This window comes from Emys orbicularis, chromosome 2, assembly GCF_028017835.1.
Source record: "Emys orbicularis isolate rEmyOrb1 chromosome 2, rEmyOrb1.hap1, whole genome shotgun sequence".
Lineage (NCBI taxonomy): Eukaryota > Metazoa > Chordata > Testudines > Emydidae > Emys > Emys orbicularis.
The window spans coordinates 137,038,155-137,049,883 of record NC_088684.1 but is presented as its reverse complement, the minus strand read 5'-3'; the positions used below and the strand labels follow the sequence as shown (position 1 = coordinate 137,049,883).

Sequence of the window (11,729 nt, the reverse complement as noted above, 5' to 3'; positions counted from 1 at the left end):
TGAAATTAACAGGGTGAGCATCGTTAGGCCTTGATCCTGCAGAGTCTTATACAGATCCTTAACTTGATGCACTGTGAATGGGCCCATTGACTGCAATGGAACTACTTGCTTATTTTATATGTATATAGCACCTACAGATAATTCTGTCTGAACTACTGGTCATTGTTTTCTTTCTTCCTTTTTCGCTTGGCATAAGACCGAAGGACCACAGAGGACCAATGTTCTTATAGAAGCCAAAGAATGAATGGGGAAAATCTAAAATGCATAATGCCCACTGAATAGTGCAAACCTCACTCAAAAATTCATCTCTTGTAACTAATTATAATGCCCAGTATTTCGACCCAGGTAGTGGTCTGTCGAGCTGAACATTTCTTCATGCTTTGGAACCTACATAAGAGTTAATGAGTGCTATAATGAAGTAGCACAGATGAAACATAATCTCAGCTGGTGATAGTGGATGATAGACACAAATGAAATCTTTCATTTTTTTACACTAGTGCTGTTATTCTTGGCTTGTATCTGTTTCTTGTTAATGAGCAGGGTCGATTGAGGTAGCAGTTCAGAGCCCTCAAATCCCACCCATCTCATTGAGGGTAATTAACCGTTCTTCAAAAATGCTGATACTGCAGAGGGTTTAGCCCATTGCAGATCCTCCTACCAAAAGTTGCTAGCCCTTTAGATACTGATTTCAGTGAGACACTGGCATAATGTCCCTGGACTGGGTTTCTTTGCAGGAAAATGGTCTCTGGCTGCCAGATAAATGCCAAGAGAATTATGGGTTAAAATAAAAAAAGAATAAAATGTGCAGGGAAAGCCAACTATATTTTCACAGTGGAAGACTTTGGACCTTTGAAGTGTATGTTAGGCATATGGGGCCAGATTGTGAGATGGTGTAAACTGGTGCAATTCCTTTGACTTAAAGGGAGCCATGCTGATTTACACCAGCTGAAAATCTGACTCAAAATGTAAATTTAATTGCTGGCCAAAATCTGCATGCATCCACAGAAGTTGAAAGAATTCCTTCAGATTTACCCTGGTGTAACTGACAGCACTGGTCCATGTAGCTAAAGGAGAGTGGTGCAGTAGACTGATGTTTGCCCTCTGAGTCCAATTTAACTCCCATTAAAATCTGTGAGAGTTTTTCCATTAACTTTAATGGGAACATAAAAATGTAAGAACGGCCACACTGTGTCCATCCAGCTCAGCATCCCGTCTTCTGAGAGTGGCCCACACCAGGTGCTTCAGAGGGAATGAACAGAACAGGCAATCATTGAGTGATCCATCCCTCGTATCCACTCCCAGTTTCTGGCAAACAGAGGGTAGGGGTACTCAGGGAATTGTGTTGCATTCTTGTCCATCCTGGCTAAGAGTCTCCATGAGTTTATGTAGTTCTTTTTTGAACCCTGCTATAGTTTTGGCCTTCACAACATCCACCGGCAAAGAATTCCACAGGTTGACAGTGTATTGTGTGAAGAAGTACTTCCTTTTGTTTGTTTTAATCCTGCTGCCTATTAATTTCATCGGGTGACCCATAGTTCTTGTGTTATGAGGAGTAAATAACTTTTCCTTGTTCACTTTTTCCACACCAGTCAAGATTTTATAGACCTCTATCATATTCCCCTTTAGTCGTCTCTTTTCCAAGCTGAAAAGTCCCAGTCTTTTTAATCTCTCCTAATACGGAAGCTGTTCCATACCCCTAATCAGTTTTGTTGCCCTTCTGTGTACCTTTCCTAATTCCAATATATCTTTATTGAGATGGGGGGACCAGATCTGCATGCAGTATTCAAGATTTGGGCATACCATGGATTTATTTAGAGGCATTATGGTATTTTCTATTTTATTATCTATCCATTTCCTTGTGGTTCCTAACATTCTGTTCGCTTTTTTGACTGCTGCTGCACATTGAGTGGATGTTTTCAGAGAACTATCCACAATGACCCCAAGATCTCTTCCTTGAGAGTTAACAGTTAATTTAGGCTCCATCATTTTGTATGTATGGTTGGGATTATTTTCCAACGTGCATTACTTTGCATGTATCAACATTGAATTTCATCTGCCATTTTGTTGCCCCGTCAACCAGGTTTGTGAGATCCCTTTGTAACGCTTTGCTGTCTGCTTTGGACTTAACTATCTTGAGTAATTTTGTAACATCTGCAAATTTCACCACCTCACTGTTTACCCCTTTTTCCAGATCATTTGTGAATATGTTGAACAGCACTGGTTCCAGTAGAGAACCCAGGGGGACACCATTTACCTCTCTCCATTCTGAAAACTGACCATTTATTTCTACCCTTTGTTTCCTCTCTTTTAACCAGTTACTGATCCATGAAAGGACCTTCCCTCTTATCCCATGACTGCTTACTTTCTTTAAGAGGGACCTTTGGTGAGGAACCTTGTCAAAGGCTTTCTAAAAGTCTAAATACACTATATCCACTGGTTTCAGAGTAGCAGCCATGTTAGTCTGTATCCACAAAAAGGATCACCCTTGGGAGTTAAATATGGCTGCATACCACTCTTCATTAATTCTGATTGACTTAAAGAACAGATCTGTGTGGTTCTGCTAGTTGGTATCTTATGCATAAAAATGAAGTTTTATATATATGAACTGCAAAAGTCTGTTCTTTAAGCCACTATATATATATATATATATATATCTCTTGTATGAATAAACTGGCTATTGAGATGCTGCCATTTAATTTGCTATTTTTTTGCTTTAATTAAACATCAGTCATCCAGCAATCTGTTGGGAAGAGATTTCATTAATGAAAACAGCAGGAGAAACATTCATTATTTTGCTACACAAAGAGGTTTAGATTTATTTGAAAAGTTTTCTCCACTGTGGACATTTTACATTTCCTTCAGCTATGAACACACACACCTCTTTCCATTAAAAAAACCTATCTGAATTTCAATAATTGATAAAGAATTAAACTCCCCAGAAGACATATGTAAATCACTGATTTTTGATCAATGCTACATTTAGGCAATGAAATTCAGGATGCTTCTCATTCTGAATACAGACAGATAAAAAATGATTGGCAACTCTTTTCACTGGTGGTATTGTAAATATTCTATTTAACGGATACGCTAAGGTAATAGGAAGCAAGTAGTATTCCGTATCTGAATTCCCATAAAAGCATTAATTAGACTGAATATATGATTTATCTTGTAACAGGACATATTCAGTCGGCTCCTTAGCTGGAGTCTATTTGAGGTGCTCCACTGACTTCAATGGAGCTATGATGATTTACACCAGCTGAGCATTTTTTTTATTTGTGGTTCTTTTAAGATTTCTTTTGATTAAGCTTTTAATAAATCATGGACCCAATTCCCCACTGTCTTGCACCTTGTGCAGGCAATTAGGTGCTACAGTAATACAAATAACAATTTACATGTGTGAAAAATAGGTGTAAAATCAGAGTTTCTCATTCATTTTACACAAGTCTCATTGGTCACACAAGATGGAAGGCAATGGAGAATCAAGACCCATTTATGTTGTTCTTTTGCTCTTATCTTCTTCTTGTTTTATTCTGTATTAAAAAAATCCCATCCTTTGTTCTCGTTTCAGTGGGATGAAATGGATGCTTTCATTTCAGTTTTCAGTATGACTCATAGATGCTGTAATCTGAACAATCACTAACTGGAGTTGTGTGTCTGGAATAATCTCATTAATATAATTTTTTTTAAATGAACAGCTATGTAAAAAGTAATCAATTATATTTAATGTCAACATTGCCTTTAAGGCAGTTTTCTGTTCCCGAAAGAGTATAATTACCCTTAACTTTTGAACTGTGTAATGGTGTTTTGCATTGACAAGGAAGAGTCTCAGATATGAGTCGGGGAGCAGATGATTTTAGGGATTTGGTCAAGGAGGTATCCACCTCTAAGTTGCTGGGCTGAATCATCGCTAGAGCCATAGCCATCAGCAGTCACTGCCTTTTGAAGGGTATTTGGAGACCTTTGTGAAATGTATTGATGGTTCTCAGCCCACTTACTAAGGGACAAACACCTGTATCCAAAACCCATCACAATCCCTACTGGCTCACTTGACGGCAGTCTCCACAAAGAGGCCAAGGACTGTATGGGCCCTAGAGACTCTCTTCCACCCCTAAGGTGGCCCCTACAGATTGGGGTAGAGTGGTGTACATAGGAAGCTTAAACTACTCCTATCCATGCTTTAAAACATCAAATACTGTCCACCCTACTCACCCAAATAGTTCTGTGAGGGTGGCCGGGACGACTCACACAAGTAAGGCTTGCAGGATGTGAACCAAACTGAGACCTTCACTTTGTAGGGCTGTGAATCTGGACTTTTTTTACAAGCATGTGAGTTCCAATCCAACATCCATTGAATTTGATGGTAATACTCCCATTGGCTCCAATGGACATTGGATCAGATTGTTAAATGTTTGTTTAAAGAAGCTCCCAGTGTTTGGGAAATGCAAAGAAGTCTGCAAAAAGCCCAAGTAATTTGTAAACTGAAGCTAATTTACTATTAATGCTGAATCATTTATATTAAAAAAGCCTGGGGAGAAATTCTACTCATGAGAGAAACACCACAGAGCAAGGCATGTTTCCAATATGACCTTTATTGAGCAAGTACTGCTGTGACGGTTCTACATCGAACAACAAAAGGTTGCGTACTGTGAATGTCAACTAGGTTCTCCCATGAACAAAAGTCCATCTTAATTGCACCAGTGAGGTAAACATAATTATTCATAAGTAGCTTTTTTTAAGGCTAGGAGAATTCTGGTTTTTTTCCCATGATTGTTTTGTTTTGTTTCGTGTTTGTTCTTGGCTCAGTTGGTTCTTTGCATAATACCTCTTAAGACGTTCCTCAGATGTGTTCCTCCGACAGTTTAGGGAATTCAAAAGCTTCCTTTCCTCATGCATTTGCTTATTTATTTATTTAATTCCCCAAGTTCTGTGGAGGGAGAACATCTTGAGCTTGCATGCATTTCCCCCCAGTATTGCACACACACAAAAAAGTAAAATACAGTGTGTCTGGAGACTCCATGAGAGAACCTGTTTCGCTTTAAAGCTGTCACTCACATGCATTTTGCAGCTGTCATATGGCTTAACCTTTTTCACCAACCCAAGCTCTTTTTGATTTTTTTAATTACTATTTATTAGTCACTGTCTTTTACTTGTTTTATTACAGCATGAGAAGTGACTTTCTCGACCTTCTTGGTGGACAGCTTTTTCTCTTCAAAACTTTCCTCGTGCTCCTCTACCTTTTGGGTGACTGTCACAGACTTGGTGATGTATTTGGTTGTACTGTCCCCATCGTCGCTAGTGATTTTCTCCACCTTTTTGGTTACCACAACTTTTTCTTCGCTCTTCCCTTTCTTCTCTTCAGATGGGCTCACATCCAGGCCATTGGTGACCACACCCTTGTCTTCCTCCTCAATTTCTTTTTCTTTGGATTTCTCCTCCTCCTTCTCATCCACCTCCCCGTTCACTGCAATGTCTTCTTTCATGGACCCGTTGGAGGCCTGGTCACTTTCCTCTCCTTCACTGCTCCCATCCTTTGTTTTGGACTCTTTCTCTACACTGACTTTTGTTACCTTTGTGACAGAGATGGTCTCTTCCACCACAGCCTTTTCTTCTTTCACTGGGGATCCTGGCTTCTCTGGGGATCCTGGCTTCTCTGGGGATCCTGGCTTCTCCTCCTTTGTTTCCTCCTCTTTACTTTCCTTCTCCATTTTCTGTTCTTCACTTTCTCCTTCAGCTTCTTCTCCTGCTTCCTTCTGTTCTTCCTCAGTCTCTTCTGCTGCAGGAGATTTAGGTGGAGATTTTGCTAAAGACGCTTTCACTTTTTCCACCTTCTCTTCCACTGCAGCCTCTTCAGCCTCTTTCTTGCTCTTCCCTTCAGGTTCCTTTTCTTTCTTAGTCTCAGCCTCCGCTTCTTCTCCCTCAGCTTCGGCCTCACCTTCTTCTTCTTCTTCCTGCTCAGCCTCCTCTCCCTCTTCCTTTTCACTCTTTTCCTCTGCTTCTTCTTTTTCAGAACCTCCTTCTTCTGCTTCATCAGATTTTGCAGCCTCCTCCTCTCCCTTCTCCTCTTCTTCTTCTTCTTCTTTTTCTTCTTCTTCAGCTTTGGGTGCAGCTGCTTTCACTGGAGCTTTCTTTTCAGCTACAATTTCCTCTTCCACTACTTCTTCCTCTTCCCCTTCTGCTTCTTCTTCCTTCTTCTGTTCTTCCTGCCTGGCACCGGTTGCCAATTCCTCTGCAATAGCTACCAGGACATCATCCATTTCAGATTTTTCATCCTCCACCTTTGTCTCTTCAATGATTTCTTCTACAAATTTGTGCTGGACCTTTAGCTTTGGCGGCTCAGCTTTTGATTTCTGTATTTTACTAGATGATATTGTGACCGTGGGTTGCCTGTGTGTAAATGTGGGACCAGTAATGCTTCCTGAGAAGGCACTGAATCTTGTCTCTTCACCCTCCAGTAGTTTCCTAGGGAAATAAAGAGGAAGAGGGGAAGTTAGCATGTAAAATGTCTGACTTGTGTCTGCAGTGTCTCAGAGAATTAGAAAGGTGTTTCAAGCATGTGGAATATGCTAAGGACGATGAAAATATCCATTGTTCATGTTCAGTGGGACTTCAATAGGTTGGGATCAGGCACCTTATGCTCACCACGGTAATATCTGAGTGCTGCATACAGCACAGAGTTTTTCTTAGCTTGGTTTAAATCTTGTGATTGTCATACTCGATCACAAAGTTTTTTGTCTTGTAAAACTAACAAAAATGCATCAGCCACATTCTCAGTCTGATGTAAATCAGCACAGTTCTGAGCATAGTCATTCACTTCAATAAAGCCATGCTGATCTAAACCTTCTGAGGATTGGGCCCTATATGTTTAAAATATAAATATTCTAGCTTAGATTGTTAAAGCCAATTAGGGCATTTGAATCCCTATTTCTCATTAATTTGAGCATCCAAATCCCTTATGATTTGAAACTCTCAGCCATAATATGTTCACCAGAATAAACCATGTTAACCTTGGCAATAAAATAAAACAAGATGTCTATTCTCTGTATATTTGATAACCCCAGCACATTGCAGGCTTCTAAAGATGTTTGCTTTCCAATAGTCTGTTTTGATGTTATTTATATTCAGAAATGCATTTTCCCCATCTAATCCTCTGACCCAGAAAATCAGCGCTTTCATGTTTTATTTTAAAGCTGTGGTTGCAGACAATTTATTTATTTATTAAGCTACCTGGTTTCAAAAATAAAAGTGGCAAATAAACAGTTACAAAAGCAATGCAAAAGAAGCTAAAAAAACATCCTGCCAGATGATGGCAATAGCAGCTACATCCCTGTTCCAGGATTACTTCACGGAGGATTCTGACGGAAAGTTAAGAAAGAAAAGTGAAAGTGTTTTGCAATGTGCAGATTAACAGTGCTCATCTGATACCCAAGTACAGCCGTGTTCTAAAATAACAAGAGCGCATTAAAACTACCCACGCTGCTTGCTCGACATGCGCAAAGTGAAGTGAAAGAAAATAATTATAGATTTAAAAACGGTCATCTGCTTCGTACTTTTGTAAACATAATAAGAACAGAATGCTGCATTATGGAACCATTGTACTGCAGTTTAATGGTCCTATCCCATTCCCGGTGAAGTCTATGGGAGTTTTGCCATTGACTTTCACAGAGCCGGATCAGTTATTAACTCAAAAAGATTTCTTAATGTGAAGAGGTCTTGAATTTGCACAGATTTGAAAGAGTGCTAATAATTTGGCCGAGTGTCTATTCTTGCATTTGTTTGATGCATATAGGGGAGAATCCTTGCCAATGATACAAGCTGTTTGGGCAGAGGTTGGTTGGAACCAGAAGCATCTGCAGTGCAATTAGTATTCCAGACACATCCACAGCATTCCTATGGTACCTGTATGCAGCAATTTCAATATCCAGCGCCATCTTGACATTGAGGAGATCCTGGTATTCCCTCAAATGACGTGCCATTTCCCATTTTGTACCCCTCAGCTCGTTTTCCAACTGATGAATCGTGTCCTGCAACAGATACATAAAATCCCCATAACATCATTAGACTTGCATCCAAAAAGCATCCCTGCTCAGATAATAGCTTAATAGCAGCACTGAAGAAGTTCTGTAAGGAAGCCTTTTAAAAGCCCATCTTAAAATCCAGGGCTAATATAAGAAAGGGATAAGAGCACAAAAGGAATCTGATCCTGGTCTCACTGCCTTCAATGGGCATCTGAATCAAGCCTATTGTTTTGCAAATAATTGTTCATTACAATAAAGCTTTTGGGTCCTGATTCTGCAGTCCTGACTCAGGCAAAACTCTTTATGATGGAGCATTGCTTCAGCAAGGACTGTAGGTTCAACCTTTTAACTTTCCCCATATATTTTAAGATATTTATTAGCTATCAGTAAAGTACTGTCAAGAGTTAAAAGCTGTGATAAAACATTTCAAAAGATCGTTTTAAAATCTCCAGTCAGATTATTTTATGACTAAGCAACAGCAAACTGTAGAATATATATTTGAAAATTGTTAAACATCTCTGATAGAAGGTCATTTACTATATCCTTACCGTTAAAAGTTTGCATAGTAAATCGACGTGGGGAATGGAGAGTGTTTTCTAAAATAATAGTTAAAAATCTAAGAAGGAATATTAAAAATGCTCTTTGTAAAGAGATACTGTGGACTAAATGTTTTACTATCAGAGGGAAGAGCAGACAGCTAAGGGCGTGAACGTCCGGAGACAAGCATTGAACACTGCTGTTAGACGTCCGGATTGCATCACACAGCTGGTCTTTTTGCACTACGCAAGCCAATTTTGCATAGCATGGTTTTTTTCTTTACTTATTTTTTGCACCTTTGCAGGTACTTTTGGTTTGTTTTGCACAAGCCACGTTTGCCTTTCAGCGGTAACTCATTGTCTGCGCTCCTGCTCTGCATACGGTCGCTCTGCAGCGCAGGAGTTAATTTTGCATTGGCAGAGGCAACTAGTCTTTTTGATTTTCTGGTTGCATTTTGCATCGCGCGGGCCAGTCCGCATGGTGCCCCGCTGTGCTTTTCATCTGCCCGGTGTGGGTCGCTTACCTGGTAGGTCGTGAGATCGTTGTTGTGGCGCTCCTCGATGTCGTTCAGCTGCCTCTCCAAGGACTCCTTGGTGCCCCTCACCGACTCCAGCTCCACGCTCTTGGACTGCAGCTGCCTCCTGTACTCGGCGATCTCCTCCTTGGCTGTGCGGATGGCCTCTTTGTTGTGCTCCGCCGCCTCGGTGAGCTTGGCGTAGCGACACTTGAACCACTCCTCGGCTTGGTGCATGTTCTGGTCGGAGTGGCACTCCAGCTGGCTGCGGATCTCCTTGAGGGCGGAGGTGATGTCGGTCTTCATGTAGTCCTTCCTCTCCACCGTGATGTGGGACGCCTGGATCTGGGCTAGGAGCTCGGCCACCTCTTCCTCGTGGTTGCCCCGCAGGAAAGCCACCTCGTCCTGCAGCGACTGCACCTTCTTGTCCAGCTCCACCTTGACCATGGAGGCCTCCTCCATGTCCTTGCGCAGGGCGCGGATGGTGGCTTCGGTCTCATCGCGCAGCCGGGCCTCCTCCTCGAAGCGCTCCTTGATGCGCTGGATGTCCTCCTCCACGTGCTCCGAGTCCAGCTGGAGCTGCGCCTTCTCGTGGTTCACCTGCTCCAGGGCGCAGCGCAGCTCGCGCAGTTCCTGCTCGTAGGCGTCGCCCAGCTGCGAGCGGCCGGCTTGCTTCTGGCGCAGGGCGGCGATCTCCGCCTCGATCTCCTTGTTCTGCTGCTCCAGGTAGTGCACCTTCTCGATGTAGCCGGCGAAGCGGTCGTTCAGCCCCTGCAGCTGCTCCTTCTCGCTGGAGCGGCTCAGCTTGAAGTCCCCGGCCCCGTTGAGCAGGGAGGACTGGCTGAGGTCCAGGCTCTCGGAGGAGCTCAGCACGGTGGAGCCATAGGACACCCGCTGCGCGCCCAGGGCGCTGCGCTTGTACGGGGAGGAGACGGTGCTCGGGGAGCCCCGGGACCAGGACTGCGACCTGAAGCCGCTGGAAGGGGAGGCGCTGGCCCGGCTGTAGGTGGCCCGGCTCTCGGTCACCCTCCGGTAGGAGGGGTTGCCGAGCGTGTCCAGGGTGTAGCTCATCTTGGAAGACTTTGGGATGTGTGCGGCTTCACAGCGCGGCTCCAGCCGCTGCCCGCCCCTTATATACCGGAGCCGGGCCGGTCGCGCGGCTCCAGCCACATGCTCCGAGGGGGCGGGCCGGGGAGGCGACACGTGGCAGCTAAAGGCACCGCAGCCAGCCCCAGCCCCCCTCCCCCCGGCAGCTGGCTCCTCCCACCTTCCCAGCCAGTTCTCCCCCCTTTTCCAGACCCCCTCTGCGCCCTCCTTTTCTCTCCCCTCTTTCCCCTCCCCTTCTCTCCTCCCCTCTGCTTTTCTTTCTTTCTTTCTTTCTTTCTTTCTTTCTTTCTTTCTTTCTTTCTTTCTTTCCCTCCTCTCCTCTCCCCTAGCTTCCCCACTTCTTCTCTCCTTTCTCATCTCCTCCATCTCTACCACTCTTCCCTTTTCTCTTTCCCATCCTCCCCCTCCCATCCTCCCCCTCCCTGCTCGCTTCCACCGAGCAAAGCACAATGGAGCAGGGTCAGTTCACTCCCTGCAAAAGAAAAACGACAAGCCGAAGGTTACGCTGGACGGGGAGGTGGGTGGGGGTGCTGAGTTTTTCCAAGGGGGGGGGGGCGGGCAGGCCTTCTGCGTTAGATTTGAGGGAGAGCTCACTGAATACATTGGGGAGGCAGGTAAGGTTTATGTGTCTGTGTGTAGGAGGGATAGCCATGGCGGTTTCAGCACCACGGCCAGCGGCACAGGCAAGTAGAAAAGCGATGGAAGGGGACGTCTATGCAGAATAAAAACACGTCTCCGGGTGGTTTGTCTGGTGCTGTGATTTCTCCCCCCACCCCCAAGCAACTATAATAAAGGCTAGCTAGTATGCTATTTGTTTTAAATGAGCAACGTGCGAGTGTCAAGCCGGGACTCCATCTGCAATGCAGAGTAGCAGGAAGGATCAGAGAGTGAATAGATGTTCCCCCCGAAGTCATTTCCTTTCACATACAGCTGTAAAATTCTTAGCCCGAGACATTCCTATTAAGATGAATCACGGGGAGCAGGAAGGCAGGGAGAAGATGGGATAAAAGAAACAACCTCCCCTCCCCCCAACAAAGGTCTGACAGTTGAAGGTCAACAATGCCTTGGAAAAGAGAAGAGAGGTTGGGTGGATTAATAGGAAAATGGGATTGCTGCTTTGTGATCATCGAAAGCACCAGAAGTGGCTTTCGAGTTTTAGGGATAAGTAAAATGTGAAACATGAAACGTGAAATTCTGCAGAAGGAAGTTGATTGCATTCTAGCATGTAACCACTGCAGGGATAGAGCACCCATATTGTAATTGGTACAGGTAAACAGGAGTTTTTCAAAATCCCCTTGGATCTAAAGTCTTTTATTACTCATTTTATGGCTTTTGGCTTTGTTTTTTCCAAAGATCGAGATCTATCTATCTATCTATCTATCTATCTATCTATCTATCTATCTTTATTTTAAAAAAATAATGCCTGGTGCATTTTCTCTTTGAAGACTTGTTAAAACTTACCTTTTGGTGGCACAGTGTAATTTTTTATGAGTACATTGAGGTGACTAGCTAGCATCCAGTGGACTTTGCATTCTTGGATATATCACAGGTACACA

At 43.4% G+C, this 11,729-nt stretch overlaps 1 protein-coding gene across 1 annotated transcript; it reads right to left on the bottom strand.

Moving 5' to 3' along the window:
* Window positions 1–5,129: 5,129 nt before the first annotated feature.
* NEFM (neurofilament medium chain) lies at window positions 5,130–10,137 on the bottom strand. The gene is made up of 3 exons (XM_065398256.1): window positions 9,076–10,137; window positions 7,897–8,021; window positions 5,130–6,459 (listed from the first exon to the last, which is right to left on the bottom strand). Exons 1-3 carry the CDS (start codon window positions 10,135–10,137, stop codon window positions 5,130–5,132), a joined length of 2,517 nt encoding a protein of 838 aa, XP_065254328.1.
* Window positions 10,138–11,729: the final 1,592 nt, after the last annotated feature.